Consider the following 19,650-nt stretch of genomic DNA (forward strand, 5'->3'; position numbering starts at 1 on the left):
TTGTATTTACGTCATTTCTATCCCACCTTTCTCACCTGAAGAGACTTAAGGTGGCTTACAAGTACGTCAAAAATTCAATGCCAATAAAAACAGCAGTACAATAAAACATAAAAAAAGTTAAGAACGAATTTTCAATTAAGAATATGAAAAAAAAAGCTACAGTAGAGTCACACTTATCCAAGCTAAATGGGCCAGCAGAACCTTGGATAAGCGAATATCCTGGATAATAAAGAGGGATTAAGGAAAAGCCTATTAAACATCAAATTAGGTTATGATTTTATAACTTAAGCACCAAAACATCATGTTATACAACAAATTTGACAGAAAAAGTAGTTCAATGCGCAGTAATGTTATGTTGTAATTACGGTATTTACGAATTTAGCACCAAAATATCATGATATATTGAAAACATTGACTACAAAAATGCCTTGGATAATTCAGAACCTTGGATAAGCGAGTTTTGGATAAGTGAGACTCTACTGTACCTTTAGTCTAGATCTAATTTCATCCTAACTCTGGTTTAGGCTGTTCTGCTCTTAGGCCAACAGAGAAAGAAGACTCAACCAGCAGAGGATGCTGTTGAGTAGACAACTATTCTAACACCGATTTTTCGAAACATACCGTATACAACTGGAACATAATGTCTCTGGATTTCAGTTGAATGCACGCTCTCTCGGTCTCTCTTCCTGTCTCACTCTTGCACTTTCTCTACTTCCATGCACTAGGAGTTCTTTGACTGCTTTTTCATCCTGACTTTGCTGTGCTTGTTCCAGGTTAGTGAAGAAGAGAATGCATGATTTCTATTTGTATGCATTTACAGTGTTTCTATTCAGCTATGTCCCTCTGTCCTCGCCGTCTTTGCCAGCATCTATTTGGCAGTCAGTCATCTAATTGAAAAGTAATCTACATGGGGAGTGAAGGTGAAGAATTATATTTAGATGTTGCAGGTTTTATAATGTCATTTAGAATTTTTGCTGGTAAAAAGTCTTTCCAAAGTTGGGAAAATATAATGTATGGTCTGCAAATAGTAGCAGGTTCTACTACTTCTTTCAAAATAGAAGAAACTGAAAGCAGGAGTTTGCTTCCATTCATCCCATTTTGTTCTGGTTCTCTTTGGAAGCTTATCTGGGCACAGTCTGAAAAGATATTTGCCGAATATAGTGAATCTATAATAACAGAATATACTGTATTCAAGAAAACGTAGTGAACCTGTGGCTATTGTCCTTGGGAAGGAATTCTACTTATACTTGAGTTATATGTCTAGGATTGCATTGTAAGGATAGTTGTGAGGAACAACATCCCACTGAACTCAGTGGGATATATTTCTGAGTTCTCGTGTTTCCGCTCAAATCCACCAAAATGTAATTCTGTTTGGAAAATGTCTGCTTATATTTCCCCTTTATTGTATGACATTTCTATCAGAAAAATATAAGCCTGCACAGCCGTCACTCACATGGCTGATGGAGGATTTTTGTATGCACTTTCATCAGTGTACTGGGACAGTACATTCCATGTTCCATTTTATATATCTAGCCTAGAATTTATAGAGATGTTATGATATCATTGACATCTATGTATGCATAATTTCAAATGAAGAATTATCTATCACATTTGGAGATAATTTGTTTGGCAACGGAATAGCAATGGCTCAGTGCCATCTCCAAAGAGGGGCAGGGGTTGCCAACAACACTGGGTGATATGGGGGTGATATCAAAATTATTATCTATAATTTTTAGTGCAGTGTTGCAACATTAATTTACTATTTATTATTATTATGAAGTCCCTGCAGTATGTGTATGTGTATGTATTTGTGTGTACATACACACACACACACACACACACAAGCTTGGCTACTAGGCATTGCCCGGGTTATTTGAAAAATTCATTTTTTAATTTGTACAAAATGCATAAGGTTGTGGATTAGCTGCAACTGACATCATGCCAGGTTAACCCCGAGAAACTCCATCAGTATTTAAAGTTTGTTATGTTGGGTAAGTTTGCTCTAGATGCATCATTGATAGGGTTCAGGGTGCTCTCTGGATGTAGGGTAAACTACAACTCTCACTATGGTGAGTCAGTCCCCTCAAAGCCCTCCAATAGGTTCAGCTGTTCATGGGGGTTCTGTGTGCCAAGTTTGGTCCACGTACATCATTGGTGGAGGTCACAGTTTCTCTGGTTATGGGTGAACTACAACTTCCAGAAAGGAAGGTCAGTTCCCCTCCCCCCCCCCAAAAAAAAAACCTCTCCAGTAATAAAAATTTCGGCATATCATGTATGTGTGCCAAGTTTGGTCCAGATCCATCAGTGCTTGGGTTTGCAGTGCTCTCTGGATGTAGAGCACTACAACTTCCCCAAATCAAGGTGAACTTTCCCCAAAGACCTCAAGTATTTTTTGCTAGTCATGGGACCTCTTTGGGTCAAGTTTGGTCCAATTCCATCTTTGGTGGAGTTCAGAGTGCTCATTGATTGAAATCCCAGTCTCTACAACTCCAAAATATACAGGCCAACTCCCTTCAAAACCCACCAGTATTCAAATTTGGGTATATTGGGTATGCATGCCCATTTTGGTCAAGATCCATCATTGTTTGGGTTGTCCGAGTATAATGGCCTTTCATGTGTAGTGTCTTGGGGGTGACCCGCATGTTCTTCCACAGTGAAGTTCAAGCCTAGGTCATGAGATACGGGAACTCTATTGGCAACATAAGCCAGCTTCTGATGTTCCAGCCACTGCACTTGACAAGATATTTTTATATACAGGCACACACATCAATTCTTTTTGATGCCTTAAAAGCTTCTGAGATGTTACCAACTACATCCCCATCACATCACAACAAAAACCCCAAGCTCTTTCTACAACACCCTACGGACTTGTCAAATCTTTCACTTATTTTCTGTCTTTGGGGAAAAACTGTTTACCAGATTTTCTGTCTATCTAAATTTTCTTGTCCTTTCTCCTTCTCCATCTGTTCTCCACAGGTATTTGTGCAGCTGGTAATGCCCTTTAAAATGAACAGAAATGGAGCAATTTTGAGATGAAAGTACAAATGATAGATGCCATAGACTGAGACAGAATGAAGGAACATGGGAGAAGCATCAACATGGAGGATGGCGTACTGCAGCATAGGAGTGGAAAAGGACAGAATTAATGACCCTCAAAAATTTGCCTGAGTTTTAAGATCCGTGAATGCTACCATCTTCAAAGGATGGTCCAACAATGAATCTGCATTTGCATGGAAACACAAGACAGCTTTGTATGCTGTGACAATGAACTGAACTAAAATTAGTCAAATATAAAAGGAGAACAATATCCAAATTCACAACTTAACAGACGCAACCCTATATTAAATTCCAAAGGACATACACAATCTTTGTTTGTCTTACTTTTGGTTTAACTCTGGTCCTTTGTGTTGTTCAACTCATGGAATCCACTGGATGTTTGAACAACTGCCCATCCAATCAGAGCATCTATGAAGCTGGCCATAGGAACAGCTCCAATTTGACTTCTCAGTTCAGCGGGGTGCAGATGATCCAATCTTTTAAACCACTGATCATCCCTTGCTACACGCTGGTTGTCCTTGTGGGCATCGTTGGCAATTATCTCCTCCTCTATGTCATCTGTAAGACTAAGAAAATGCACAATGTCACCAACTTCTTCATCGGAAACCTGGCCTTTTCAGACATGCTGATGTGTGCAACCTGCGTACCTTTTACTTTGGCTTATGCCTTCAACCCCCAAGGATGGGTCTTTGGAAAGTTCCTCTGCTATTTTGTGTTTCTGATGCAGCCCATGACAGTATATGTGTCCGTTTTCACCCTCACAGCTATTGCAGTGGACAGGTAATTGCTCTCAGTGTGATTGATCTGGAATCGTAAACCTTTGTAAACAGACATCGTTGAGCCATGCAGATCTTGATGTTAAGGAATTGCAGCTCAGTGACAGAATATGTGCTTTGCATGCAGAAGATCTCAGATTCAGTCTTTGGCATTTCCAGTTAAAACTTATTAATAATTATCTTTGTCCCAAAGCAACTTAAAGCTAAGTTAAAAACAAGAGAAAGTGGAAAATCCAAAAACAAAAAAGGTTAAAATACAAACAAGGTGGCACGGTGTGTTAAAGCGTTGAGCTGCTGAACTTGCGGAACAAAAGGTCCCAGGTTCAAATCCCGGGAGCAGAATGGGTGCCCGCTGTTAGCCCCAGCTCCTGCCAACCTAGCAGTTTGAAAACATGCAAATTTTAGTAGATAAACAGGTACCGCTCTGGCGGGAAGGTAAGGGCGCTCCATGCAGTCATGCCGGCCACATGACCTTGGAGGCGTCTACGGACAACGCCGGCTCTTTGGCTTAGAAATGGAGATGAGCACTTAACATCAGGGGAAACCTTTACCTACAAACAAGGTATTATAAATAAACCTGTATTTTAAAAATATAAAATGCATCAAAACATTACAGATAGAACCATTCTTCCTCCACATATGTGGTTTTGACTTTTGCAGATTTGATTATTCATAGATTTGATTTAAAATGTCCTCTCTAGAAATCTCTAGGTCCTCTGTTGACTCTACAGTCAGACTCCTCCGATTGCACTGTAGGATCAAGAGCACACCTCTAGGGGCCCTTCCACACAGCCATAAAACCCAGAATATCAAGGCAGATAATCCACAATATCTTCTTTGAACTGGAATATCTGAGTCCACACTTCCAAATAATCCAGTTCAATGTGGATTTTATACAACTGTGTGGAAAGAGCCTAGGTCCTCGAAAGTAGATTCTATTACCAACTGAAGTTGATTATATTCTGGAAGACTTTGAAATTCTGAAATCGCAGTCTAGAAGCAGCTATTGAGAAGGCTCTCTTCTATCCATAATAGGAGTGAGACTATGAAAAAAGCTCTACTTAATGTGTTGTCGAAGGCTTTCATGGCTGGAATCACTGGGTTGCTGTGAGTTTTCTGGGCAGTATAGCCATGTTCCAGAAGCATTCTCTCTTGACGTTTTGCCCACATCTATGGCAGGCATCCTCAGAGGCTGTTAGGAATTGTGGGAGTTGAAGACCAAAACACCTGGAGAGCTGAAGTTTGCCCATGCCTGATCTATCACACACATATATGGTATTCCTCACTAATTGTACAGAGTCCCTGGTTGTGCAGCAGGTTAAACCGCTGAGCTGCTGAACTTGCTGACCGAAAGGTTGGTGGTTCGATTCCAGGGAGCGGGGTGAGCTCTCGCTGTTAGCCTCAGCTTCTGCCAACCTAGAAGTTAAAAACATGCAAATGTGAGAAGATCAATAGGTACCGCACCGGCAGGAAGGTAATGACACTCAATGCAGTCATGTCGGCTACATGACCTTGGAGGTGTCTATGGACAATGCCCGCTCTTTGGTTTAGAAATGGAAATGAGCACCAACCCCCAGAGTCAGGCATGACTAGACTTAATGTCAAGGGGAAACCTTTATCTTATTACTAATTTTATATTGAAATCGAGACATTCTATCCACCTTCCTATCTTTGCAGAAACACCTGTTTCTACATCTTTCTCCTGTTTTCAGTTGCATGCAACCACATGAATAATTTGCTTCTGTGTCAAATAATATATTGTGATGTATAGGGTAAATTAAGTATAGAACAAATACAATGATGCTAGAAGAAACCAGCTACCAAGGAAGATTTTATCTGAAGATTTTTATAAACTCACCAGCAAGGACATCATTTTCTGATTTTGAGCTATTTTTGGCCCAGATCCCTGCACTGAGCAGAAGTGATAGGAAAACAAGCTTAGTCTCGTACTTGGGTTCGTGATAGGATCATAATGAAAGCTTGATGGAGTGGAAAAGGGGAAGGGTGCAAAAAGGAATATGAAGGGAACAAGAAGCAGCAAGCCATTTCTATTCCCAGCAGGAAACAGTGGAAGAGGGAGCAACAGTTTAATGTCTGTTGCAGTGTTATGTCCCTGCATCACATAATGGAAAACAGGAGGGCATCTGCAGAGCAGAAAGCAAGCAAGCAAGCAAGAGCTATATATACAGCTCAATCTAGAAATTATAGTTAAAACATTGACCCAAAAAACCTGTGTCAACTTAGCCATAACTCTATGTAAGTAAGTCTTAACTCTTATGAAAAGAAAGGTGAAAGGATAGAGCTTAGTTCATCTTGGTAGAACTTAAAAGGAGTTTCAATCCCATCTCTACCATAGTGCTTCTTCTGGCTGTTTTGAATGCCTGGACTGGAAGATGGTGGCAGTGTTCAGGGCCCCAACATATCAATTGATCATGTAATAATCCATAATTTAGCCTGTGTATGTGTGTGTGGCATATTGGAGTTAAAGAGGTATCAATGCTTGTAAAATGATTACTGAATGAGTAGACTCTAGAAAGCATGCCATTTGTTCCATCCATCCCTCCCTTTCTTTCTTAGATCCATGCACTCAAGTCTTTTTGCTTCTTTCCTACATCCAGAGGTCATGTTCTCCTTTTCACACATAGTTAGCTCCGGTGGCCTCAGGGATAAAAGCCTCGTGACTTGAAGGTTGGGTTGCTGACCTGAAAGCTGCCAGGTTTGAATCCCACCCGGGGAGAGTGCGGATGAGCTCCCTCTTTCAGCTCCAGCTCCATGCAGGGACATGAGAAAAGCCTCCCACAAGGATGGTAAAACATCAAAACATCCGGGTGTCCCCTGGGCAACGTCCTTGCAGATGGCCAATTCTCTCACTCCAGAAGCAACTCCGTTTGCTCCTGACACGAAAAAAAGCTAGTCGTTTGTTTCACTGTTTTTTATGAATATGTAAATTGAAAATAAAAAAATATATTAATCTTTTAAAAAAGACTTCACCTGAGCCATAAGTCCATGTGCAACCTGAGAAGTGTTTTGTCTTAAATCTTCTTTTCAGGACAATCAAGGAGACTTTAAATGTGATAGGATGGAAGTCCTTTGAAAGCTGGCCCTGGGCATGTGTTATACTCATTTCTTTCACTTTTCTCCTAGATATTATACCACCATGCACTTTCTGAAGAAACGCATCTCCTTCGTGACCTGTGTATACATCATTGCTGGCATCTGGCTACTGTCCTGTGCTTTGGTTGCCCCAGCAATTTCCCACACATACCATGTGGAGTTCCAAAAGGAAGGCTTTGCCATCTGCGAGGAGTTCTGGATGGCGGAGGAGAAAGAACGGCTGGCCTATGCGTACAGCACCTTGGTCCTCACGTACATCCTCCCCCTCTCAGCTGTGTCCCTCTCCTACATCTGCATCACCATCAAGCTGAAGAACCGCATTGTACCGGGTCATCTGACGCAAAGCCAGACCGAGTTTGACCGCCTGAGGAAGAGAAAGATCTTCCGCCTGCTCGTGCTGGTGGTTGTTGCATTCGCCGTCTGCTGGCTCCCCATCCATGTCTTCAACATCATCCGCGACATAGACATCAACCTCATCAACAAGGACTATTTCCTTCTGATCCAGCTGCTCTGCCACTGGTTTGCCATGAGCTCCTCCTGCTGCAACCCCTTCCTCTACGCCTGGCTCCACGACCGATTCCGAAACGGCCTGAAAGAGATGTTCAGCTTCAAGCAGAAGGTCATTCCCACCAACAACTGTGTTGCAGTCAGTGTCATGCTTTGAGACCACAGACTTTCGTAGGATCAATGGCTCATGAGTAATAAGCATTTAATTGACCCATCCAAAAAACATCTCTGATGTAATTGAGTAGCAGATATTTTGTGCTGTAATGCCAAACAACCTAGCTTTTATGGGTACATGTTGGAGCACACATGTATATATGTATTGAATTTATACCCCACCTTTCCCTCAAAATTTAAAATAGAAACTTAGCTAAATAGGGTACAAGACAAAAACACAGCACATCACTTTCAAATGACTTATGATTAAAAGTCAGAGACCACCCTAAACCAAAAGGCGTCAGCATGCTGTGGCTCAGTGCTATGAAATCATGGAAGCTGTGTCATCTCTCTGGTCTAAAACAAAGTATTTAAGGCTATCTATATGTGCTTCTGGTGAAGATTAGAACTTCTACAACTGGTTTGTTGACTAAGAGATAAGGTGTTTCTCCTTGAAGCTAGGAAAAAGAAATGTTCAGTTGGTGCATGCAAAAGATTGGGGAGAGAAATTAGTACATCAGCATGCATTTCTGAACTCACCTTGGGATTATAGGTTTGAGGACTATTGTGGTGACCACCTCCATTTCGAAATGTTCTATTACACAACTGATTATTATGGAGATATTCGTTGGCATCCTGTTCAGAAATTATGAGTTCATAACTGGAGCTTATCTTGTAACTGATGGGGATTCTTGTTGATGGCCATAAAGGCCTGAACATGACCTCAAAAACCTACCTTTGGAGACCGCCAGCACTCCTGAGGCTCTTGGCAGCACTCTCTCTGTCATATGGTGCATTGAGACAAGCAATGAAGGCAGGACCTGGAGGGGCCTTCCCAGCCGCCTATTTTCAATGTGCTTCATGATCAGTTAAAGTGGTGTCAAATTGTATTAGTACCACAGTTTCCTCTTGCTGCAAGCTCCTACTGCTTTTACCATGTACCTCTTTCTTTACAGAACATAGAGTTCTGGGAAGCCTGCTAGTGCAGATCCAGAATTGCAAAGGCATGAAAGGATTGCTCTTTTTTTAGTACTCCCACAGGCCAACCACTGACTAGAACATATCCAATTAATTCTGGTTGACTGAGGGGAAAGAACAAGAATACGGTTGTTGATGCCTGTTGCATATTGTAGTGTTAGTTGTAGCAGCACAGGGGCCACTAGGTGGCATTGGGTAATAAAGTGAACGCGATCAGATCTTGTTTTCTATTTTTCGAAGGCTACATATTTGGGTGCCAGCATATGTGAATGCGTACATCACTGCAGAACTTTCTTGTTAGGATTTTAGGACTGATTCGTGGGGTTGGATGAGACCCCATGAACTGGAATACAGCAGACATTGACAACTAAATCAGAACACTACCACTGATACACACCTTGTTTTGAAAAAACCTGAAGATTTCAGACAAGGAGCAGCTGGAACTAGGATTGCCAGAGTGAAAAATGCAATTGGATCCTATACCTTTCATTGTTGGATAGATGGAGGAATTTCAGCAAGTGTCACTTGTGTACACACAGGTAACCAAGAGAACACTGTTCTACGGATCTCAAGGCCTTCCAAAGCAGTTATATAGTACTTTGATGACAGAGTTATGCTGGAAAACCCAAAAATTCCTAGACAGGTGTTTTTTCAGATTAAAAGCAAGTTTTTATTCTTGCTTTTTCACTCCGTGGAGTCCCTGTGCCAGTGAATGTGGAGGGCTGACTACATACCATTCCCCTACCTGCACTAGCAAATAGTAATGCGTAGGTTTCAACCATACAATTTGTAATTATGGAGCCTTCTTTTCCAAGGAGGCATTCTGGATAAAGCCCATTGTGCATGGAGAAGGGAAGTTTAAATTCCTCCCACCTCTTTTGCAGCAATTCAATTTGCAGCATTTGAGGAAGATGAAGAAAGACATCATTTTTATAATGGATCGATGATTTCTCAAGAACCTGCACATCCCATGGCAATGCCCCAACCATACAATAAGGAACTAATAGTAAGATTCCAAATAGACGTGGGCATAGACTCTTGCTGAAAGTTTAAATTATTTTTTCTGCTATCCCACTTTTTAATCTGTACTTAGTTTGTAGGAATTTAAAAAAGCAGAGGACAAGGGAGGAAGACAGAAGAAACTGTGACATTCTAAAAACAGCTAAGAAAGTGGTATAGCAGATTATTAGCCTTTAAATCTGGATAGCTGGGGACACCACAGTAAGGTACTAAGAAAAGGGCCTCCAATAAGCATTAGGTGAGTCATCTGGTGTTTGGTGCCATTGCTCTGTGTAGTGCCAGGTCTCTAACCACTGTTAACAATACAAACTGTGGCCATTCAGCTCCAGTCATGTGTCTGCATTTCTGTGTTTCAGCTTCAGCTTCTGCTTTCTTCTTCCCCACTTTCTTCTTGCACCATACAGGCAAGGATCCACATGTATGAATGTGGTTTATGTACACATTTGCTGTAACTAGCTGCATGAACAGGTGACTTCTGCAAACACATGAATGCTCCGTTTATTAAACAATGGTTTTATCATATGCAGCATCATATTACTGCATGCTTTTTGACATGCAGCCAAACAACTCTCCCACATGGTGAAGCGCTTAGGCATGTGATCAATGCATTATAAAGGCATTGCGTGGAGTCTAGAATCATAGAATCATAGAATAGTAGAGTTGGAAGAGACCTCATGGGCCATCCAGTCCAACCCCCCGCTAAGAAGCAGGAAATCGCATTCAAAGCACCCCCGACAGATGGCCATCCAGCCTCTGCTTAAAAGCCTCCAAAGAAGGAGAGTGCAAAAAAAAAAAACATGAAAAAACAATACTATATTTCATAGAATCTAATTGTTTTGTGGTCTCTAATGAGGCCAGATGGGGGAGCTGAACTTGAAATAGGAGACAGAAAGAAATTAAAACAGCTAGCCATAGAGTCATGGCTACTTGCTTTGTTTTGCCATGTTAAAAGTATCCTTGCACAAGGTCACTAACTCTTGACTAACAGGCATGCTATCTTCTGATCACTCACATGTCATTGTATTAGAAGTACTATGAAATGAACTTGGAATATCCTGCGGACAAATCTGCCCCATCACTGGCACTGAGTCTCAATGACACAATGATTTTCTGAATACAATTTTTAAAGTTCTGTTTTGGGTCTGACATCACCTCTGCAACAAAAGTATAAAGAGGTCATTCTATAATTCTGGAGCTTCCAAAAATATGACAGTTTAGCTCTGTAAAATGAAAAAAAAGAAACATTTTTTAGCCCTTGAGGATTTTATCACACAAACCAGACAAATCGGCATTGCACTACGTCATATCCATCTGAACGCAAGTCTGCATCCCCTGTCACCTGTGATTCTCCTATGTCTAGAAGAAATGGCAGACAAAGGTTTGAGGTAACGAGACAAAGAGAGTTCTGGTTGCTGTAGAAAAAGACGTTTATTCTCAGTGGCCAGAGAGAATAAGTAATCAGGAAAGCGAGGGTACAGAACAAAGAAACACAGGCCTTTTAATACCATTTTTGCCTTCATCTACCTACGTCATATAGGCATTATCCATCACCAATTAGTGTCAAAAAAGTCTTACTTTGCACTTTACTAAAAGCTACTTTTGCATTTTCCTAAAATATAGGCTATTTCAAGACCTCTGACCCTCCATTAGGCCTCATCTAAGGAATTCCTATCTAGGCTTTCTGGGATCCCATTAATTGAGGAATTTCCCCCTATCTTACTTTTAGGGAGTCATTAGTACTCCTACATGGCGCCAGGTTACTTTAAGCTTATCTTGACATCCCAAAAGCCTTAATTTGTCTTTTGTCCATTAGCATGGAGCTTGTTGACACTTGACATATGTCTCTGGCACTTAGGGTGAACTTTGGTCTCTGCTATGGGGAGACTGGGTATTTGCTAGGCAGAGTGTATTTTGGAGCTATATGCACACATTCTGCTTGTGATTTTATATATATATATATATATATTCTATTCCCATTTCTAATATGATTACATTTAATATATAGTTTCCAATACAAGTATTATATTTTTCCAATACACCTTCATCATAGATATTAATGGGTAAAACCCATCAATAGTTCACAATCCCACAATCTTCTCATCACCTACCTGGTGCAATGAGTTCTTTCTGCTTTTGTGCTGGCATTTGTGACATCAGAGAGAGGGATTCCCATTACCTCCGCATTATTATGCCCAAGCTAGCCATTTTTCTTTTCTTTTATAATTGATAGTTACTTTCCCCTTTAAATAAGCTAGAATTGAACAATTGCTCTAAAAATACAAATTAAGGAAGAGCAGTAATGCAGCAAGGTGGACAGTTGTGGGATTAACAAGAGGTGCAATATTTAAGAGGTGCAATCCGGCGTGTTTCTGCTATCAACAATAGTGTGATAATAGTGGAATCGCAGGATTGCATGATAAAGTCCTAGGTCTTGAGAGCATTCTGTAAATATAATCAAGCTTTGTTTAATTTATTACCAAGGAGAGAGGTTGGTGGTGATATCACTGGGGAAATGAAGAAATGAATGTTTTGGGTTGGAAGTCTCAAGGCTTGATGTAACCCTAAACCAACTTCTTCAAAAATGATATACCAAGAGACCTTCTAGCTTCATTTTGATGGAAACCATAACCAAGTGAAGATTACTTCCTCTTTTCTTTCCCTTTGCACTTAGTTTGTCGTCAAGGTGTCTAGTGAACATAACATGCCGAACTTAAAAAAGATTACAGGATAGGCTTCCTCAGGGTTTTGGTAATTCCTGTTTGGCAGGACAGAGGCCTTCAAGGAGTAACAGGATGACAAGGAGCAATTAATGGGTTGGGAACTTGAATAATACAGGAGAGAAAATGTCCCAAGATGTCTGTGTAAATGCTTATGGCCTTTGGTGTCTAGCTAAATCCACAGGGTGAACATAAAACACTGAATTAATGTTAAGGTGCCTTACTGACTCTGGGTGCATCTACACTATAAAATTAATGCATTGTGTTGTCAAAGGCTTTCATGGCCGGAAACAATGGGAATATGTGAATACTGCACAAGATGGGCAAATGGAAACAAGGCAGTGTGTGCATGGTGCCATTATATTGTACAGTTTGATCTCTATAATTGTACGTGGAGAATGACACGTTTTCTTGCTATTATTATGAAAGGGAGGGACACTAATGTTTTGCTCTGATTTCCTAACTCATGTGTCTGCTAAGCTTTAAATACAACTTCAAAAGCACCTTATTACTATAGAACTATATTTTGTTTATTTACGTAGCAATAGCCTACGCCCCACCAGTTTCCAGATTGTGTTGCCAAACTGGCCCTGTTTCCTTTTTTCAAAATATAGTATAGTTCAACAGAATGTCTAAGCGCAGAATATGTATCTCTGTGCAACCTTTTTTTTTCTTGAGTGATAACATTTGGAAAAATGTGTTGCCAAAGGCTTTCATGGCTAGAATCCCTGGGTTGCTGTGAGTTTTCCAGGCTGTATGGCCATGTTCCAGAAGCATTCCTTCCTGACGTTTCACCCACATTTACAGCAGGCATCCTCAGAGGTTTTGAGGTCTTTTGGAAACTAGGCAAGTGCGGTTATATACCTGTGGAATAATGTCCAGGATGGGAGAAGGAACTCTTGTCTGCTTGAGGTAACTGTGAATGTTGCAGTTAGCCAGCTTGATTAGCACTGAATGACCTTGCACCTTCAAAGCCTGTCTGCTTCCTGCCTGGGGGAATCTTTGTTGGGAGGTGCTAGCTGGCCCTGATTGATTCATGTCTAGAATTCCTCTGTTTTCTGAGTATTGTTCTTTATTTACTGTCCTGATTTTAGAGATTTTTAATACTGGCATATAAACCCCACTTGCCTAGTTTCCAACAGACCTCACAACCTCTGAGGATGCCTGCCATAGATGTGGGCAAAACTTCAGGAGAAAATGGTTCGTGGAACGTGGCCATACAGCCCAGAAAATTCAGAGCAACCTAGGTTATGTAGGTTTCTTCTTAAGCTGAATTTGCATGTAAGTTGGAACAGGTACATTTTTAAAGCATAACTCCAGCCATATATACATATACGCATGCTTTGGACTGCATGGGGAAAGGTTAAAACCCCTGTGGTTTTGCTGTCTGTGCCCTTGTCCAGAAGATTTCACCTCTGTCACTATGACAAAAAGATTTTGAAAAACTTGGCTTGTGGAAACAAGGATTGACAGTAAATCTTCATTTGAGACAACTTTTCTCTATGATATTTCTTTCAAGAGTGAATTTCCCTTCCTAGGGGTAGTTTTCTCTCACTTCCTGTTGTCTCGCCTTTGTTCTTAACTACAAGTAATTTGTAAGTCAGATATTTGTAACTCGTGGACTGCCTATACACATGAAGGAGAAAACTTGCAAAGGAAGGAGGGATTCAGCCTGTTCTTTCGATTAACATCTGCCAAAGCAAATCATCTCATTATATATATATATATATATATATATATATATATATATATATATATATATATATATTTGTATAGGATAATTATAAGGCACAGCAGTTTACCTACCGTAAGTTCTCTGCTGGTGGTTTTCACCTACAAGTGACACCTTCCAAATGCAAATTTGAGCACTCGTGTTTCGGGAAATGACATGATGGTGCTTCCTGATTTCCATGGCCAAGCAATGATGGGAACCTAAGGACATGATCACACAGATCTGTTACTACAGTTCCAATATCACTGATAAAAGATGCATAAAGGACTAAGCATCTCCTTTATTGCACTTCTCACACCCATATAATTGTGACTGATTTTACCCATCAGTAGTTAGAAATGGGATAATCATGGAGAGGGGGCAGATTGGCAGTGGGATGGTGATGGTCCAGCTACAATGCCAGTAAGCCTTCCTCGTGCAATAAAGTCCTATGTCAGAGAGAAGTGTCAGAAAACTCTCCAGTCTATCCCATTGCCTCCTGTATCTACTAGGCACAAGTATACAGCTTTTCTGTACAAGGAAAACTCGGCACAGAAGGCTCTTCTTGGGCAGCTTTCCAAGCAGGTAAGGAAACAGGTGACACCACAATGCACTCAGTCATGCACAAATGAATAACTATCCTCATTCTCGAATCAAGGAGCACCACACCCTTCTAAGCATAGCACAGCCATGAGACAACAAACACCGAAACTCCCCAGCACACTTTCCGCGTGCCTGCTCCCTTCTCTAGAAAGAACAGTTCTGGTACTAAATTATTGCGTACACAATGGAGAAGGAAGAAGGAAGGAGCCATTGATACTAATTGTTCTGTATTATGTTTGTTGTTGGCCTGTGTTGGCCGTTTCTGCGAAGCTAGGAGACAGAACAACCATTTCAGGCTGATGGCAAGATATGTAGGCATACCTGGAAGGTGTACATGTGCTTGGGTAAATACAGCCACCGCCCTACATCTCCCAGGGTATTTCTGTCATTGAATTATGATGGCATGAGTTGTTCTTGTGCCGGCACAATTGAATTTTTGGGTTGCTCCACAAGTTTGTTCTATCAGCAACCAATATTCCCCACTCTCCAAACCCTCCTTGTAAGCTACAAAAGCCCCCGCCAACATAGCCATTTCCAGGTTTTTGGAGAATGATGGGATCAATCATGTCTTTAGTGCTTTAGAGAGTTGTGACCAATATATTTCACTTTCCAAAACTGGGAGACTTTAGGTGCATCTATTCTACGCTGTAGAATGGATGCGGTCTGACAGCATTTTGGCTGCCATGGCTCAATGCTATGGAATCCCGAGACTTGTAATTTGGTGAGGCATCAACATTCTTTGGCAGGCAATGCTAAAAGCCTTGTCAGACTACATCTCCCATGATTTCATAGCATTGTGCCTGAATTAATTCTACAATGCATTTGCACCCCCAGATCTTATAGATTTTAAACAGACTTGAACTCCACCTTCTTGTATTTAAAGTGTTACTATCCAACAAACTGTATGTGGCTTGTTAAACCAATCTTGCCTAACCTTTTTTTTTAAAAAATAAAAGAAATATATATCTCAGTACTAGCAACCCAGAGGAGGAAATTCCACTCTGCGGAAGAATGTGCTGTGTCATTCGTTCCCTGCTGTGTCTGTCTTGCAACACGCTCAAGCAGCAGAAGAGAGACAGACCTATAAACAAAAAGGAATTCAGTGCATTAGGCAATACAGAAAAGAGGCAAAATATTTGGCCAGGGAGTGGAAAGGGATTTTGTTGCATCCCAACATATTGTTGGTAACAATGTGTTGAACAACAATTCCCATCATCCTTAGCCATGAGACCAAGTGCCCCCCTCCAAACACTCTTTACCAGAGGGCTTCTATATCCTTAACAGCAGTGTAGAAGGGAACATTTCAGCCACTGTTGCTTGGCTACTAGAGGAGCATGAGTGGTGATCAGAAGGTCGAAAAGGCTTCCTTTGGAGCAAACATTGAAGATACAGAAATCCTCTTCAGTGTTGACTCTAGCAACCCAACCATATAAGTCAAGTCTGACAGAAATTGAATGCCAGTAGGAAGACCTTCCTGATGGTAAAAAAAATAAATAAATCCCGTGATAGAGTCTCATCCTCTGGAAATGTTTCAGCATAGGCTGGATACTGGAAATACTCTGTAAGTTCCTACAATGATGGATTGGATCGCTCTTGGGGTCTCTTCCAACTATGGTTCTATGGGAACCACTATGAAGAGCTAAGAGAAACTCCTGTTTTCCTTCCAACTTCTTCACCCTCCCTCAGATACATCTAATTCTTAAGGAGGAGGCCTATTGGTTTCAAAGAACTGGAGCCAGAATTAGGTCTACCTCCTGCCAGATCGGTGGTTCTCAACGTGGGGTCCCCAGATGTTTTTGGCCTACAACTCCCAGAAATCCCAGCTAGTTTACCATCTGTTAGGATTTCTGGGAGTTGAAAGCCAAAAACATCTGGGGACCCCACGTTGAGAACCACTGTGCCAGATGCATCTGCCTAGAATTCCCTTTCCAGGGATATTAGATGAAAAATGTGTATGTCTGTATGTGGTGGAGATATCCACTTACACAGACAGCCTCTGTTCTCCACAAATAGCTATAGTTCCCACTGAGCAATGAGCTTCCTTCAACTGACATGCAGGTTATAGTGAGCGCCATGAACATGTAGCTCAAACCTTGCCAGTGTCTTCCACAAACACCATTCTTCCCCCTACCCAAGTGAAAGCTTTTGGGCAGGGACAATTTAATCCTAGATGTTCTGTTTTTTCCTCCAGAATGGACATCCCAGGGTTACTTAATTTGCATGACCCCGCCCACTGCCTCTCCCTTAACCCTCTCCTACCCTTTCCTGCGGCACACAGTTCACAGAGGAATTGATCAGCAACTGAACAAGAGGTTTGGGGAGAATTCACCATGATTTACAGAAGTTGTACTTGACCTACATTCAAAGAGCACCAACTGAACAAGAAGTTTGGGGGAATTGACCTTGATTTTGTGAGTTGAAGTCCAATTGCATCCAGCGATACTGTGCCCCCCACTGACACAGAGAAGCCCCATGACCAACTGAACATACTGCAGGGTTAGTGGGAATGACCTTAATTTTGGGAGTTGTAGTTCACCTGCATCCAGAAAGCACTGACCCCAGCAGATGTTGGATCAAACTTGGCACACAGACCCAACATGGCCAACTGCGAATCCTGGTAGTGATTGGGGGTAATTTCCCTGGGAATCTGGGAGTTGTAGTTCACCCTTATCCAGGCAGCATTGAACCCAGACAACTACGGATCAAATTTAAGTGATATTACCTAACATCCCAACACAAACCATGCCTTCTTTTAATAACCTGAGCACCGCCGGGTCCAAAGCTAGTAAATAAATAAATCATAGCCATATCTGAGAAACTAGAGCTGATGTTCAATCCAAAGCATTTTTCTGCATCTGCACCCTACATAACCCCATAAACATGCCTCAAAACCACAGGTATTTATTTATTGTGTCAGAAGCGAACTGAGGGTACAAGTTGTAATGTATTTGAAAACACAAAATTTAAAAAAACTTGGCATTCTACTAAATGTCCTTTGACCAGTAGCTGACCCCTTCGAGTGCCTCTGGTGTTGCTGTAAGAAGGTGCTCCAATGTGCATGTGGCAGGACTCAGGCTGCATTGTAATAGGTGGTCTGTGGTTTGCTCTTCTCCACACTTGCACATTGTGGACTACTCCACTTTGTGGCCCCATTTTTTAAGGTTGGCTCTGCATCTTGGAGTGCCAGAGCGCAGTCTGTTCAGCACCTTCCATGTCACCCAGTCTTCTGTGTGCACAGGAGGGAGTCTGTCATTCAGCATCAGCCACTGATTGAGATTCCGGGTTTTAGCCTGCCACTTTTGGACTCTCGCTTGCTGAGGTGTTCCTACGAGTATCTCTGTAGATCTTAGAAAACTACTTCTTGATTTAAGGTGTTGGCATGCTGGCCATGGTATACATGTTATACAGTAGAGTCTCACTTATCCAACACTCACTTATCCAAAATTTTGGATTATCCAATGCATTTATGTAGTAATTTTTTTCAATACATTGTGATATTTCGGTGCTAAATTCATAAATACAGTCATTACTAAATAGCATTACTGCATATTGAACTACATTTTCTGTCAAATTTGTTGTATAACATGATGTTTTGGTGCTTAATTTGTAAAATCATATAGGCTTTTCCTTAATCCCTCTTTATTATCCAACATATGATATGTTTGTAGAAGCTGTGAAAAGATCCTCAAGGCTCTCAATCCCTAGAGGCTGTTGCACAAGCTACCTACCAGGCCTAAACGAAGAATCGCTAAATCAGCTACAGGAATATCTCAGACTATTTCAAGAGAATCCATACAGTGATGGGACTATAGCAGCAGGTCAAAAACTATCTACAGCCTTAGCTAATGCTAAGAAAGACCATTGGATAGAGCTGCTTGAGAACCTTGACATGTCCAAGAGTAGCCGAAAAGCCTGGCAACTGCTGAGACGCCTGGATAGTGATCCTGTGGTCAACCATGGACACGCAAACATGACACCAGACCAGATAGCTCACCAGCTAATTCAGAATGGGAAAACCAACCACAGTAGAATAAAGATTAAAATCAACAGGGTGCCAGAACTTGAAACCCACCAGTTGTCTTCTCCTCTAAACCTGAAAGAACTCAGAGAAGCCATCAAGCGATGTAAGACTGGTAAAGCACCTGGCCTAGATGACCTGATGATGGAGCAAATCAAACACTTGGGCTCCAAAGCTGAAAACTGGCTTTTGAAATTCTACAATCAATGCCTGACACACAAACAGATTCCTAGAGCATGGAGGAAAACTAAGATCATTGCCATTTTAAAACCTGGTAAAGATGCCTCCAATGCCAGGAACTATCGACCAATCTCCCTCTTATGTCATCTATATAAAGTCTATGAGAGGATGCTATTAAATTGATTAGGACCTGTCATCGAACCCAAGCTTATTCCACAACAAGCAGGTTTCAGACCAGAGAAAAACTGTACAGATCAAATTCTTCATCTGACTGAGCATATCGAGGAAGGCTATGAGAAAGGCTGCATTACGGGAACAGTTTTTGTGGACCTTACGGCAGCCTATGACACGGTGCAACATAGAAAAATGCTGCATAAAGTCTACCATATTACCCGGGACTTTGATTTTACAAAAACTGTCCAGACCCACCTAGAAAACCGCAGCTTCTATGCGGAGTTTCAGGGCCAGAAAAGCAGATGGAGGAGGCAAAAGAATGGTTTACCCCAAGGCAGCGTTCTTGCACCGACCTTATTTAACATCTTCACGAACGACCAGCCACAACCACCACTCACAAAGAGTTTTATATATGCTGATGACCTTGGCCTCACAACACAAGCGAAAGATTTTGAAACAGTTGAAAAGCAACTCACCAATGCCTTAAAAGATCTCTCCAGCTACTACAAAGAGAACCACCTGAAGCCTAACCCTGCCAAGACACAAGTGTGTGCTTTCCATCTACGTAACCGTGAAGCCAACAAGAAAACTGAAAGTTACTTGGGAAGGCCAAGAGCTCGAACACTGTTTTCATCCTAAATA

At 41.4% G+C, this 19,650-nt stretch overlaps 1 protein-coding gene and 1 long non-coding RNA gene across 2 annotated transcripts; one reads left to right on the forward strand and one right to left on the reverse strand.

Moving 5' to 3' along the window:
* Positions 1 to 765: 765 nt before the first annotated feature.
* LOC134293479 (uncharacterized) lies at positions 766 to 3,835 on the reverse strand. Its single transcript, XR_010000429.1, has 3 exons — positions 3,705 to 3,835; positions 3,382 to 3,623; positions 766 to 903 (listed from the first exon to the last, which is right to left on the reverse strand). It is a non-coding gene; the product is annotated as an uncharacterized LOC134293479 (long non-coding RNA).
* Positions 3,419 to 8,803, forward strand: LOC100553400 (prolactin-releasing peptide receptor). Its single transcript, XM_003226731.4, has 2 exons — positions 3,419 to 3,837; positions 6,978 to 8,803. Exons 1-2 carry the CDS (start codon positions 3,419 to 3,421, stop codon positions 7,609 to 7,611), a joined length of 1,053 nt encoding a protein of 350 aa, XP_003226779.1. The 3' UTR covers positions 7,612 to 8,803.
* Positions 8,804 to 19,650: the final 10,847 nt, after the last annotated feature.

This window comes from Anolis carolinensis, unplaced genomic scaffold, assembly GCF_035594765.1.
Source record: "Anolis carolinensis isolate JA03-04 unplaced genomic scaffold, rAnoCar3.1.pri scaffold_8, whole genome shotgun sequence".
Taxonomy (NCBI): Eukaryota; Metazoa; Chordata; class Lepidosauria; order Squamata; family Dactyloidae; genus Anolis; species Anolis carolinensis.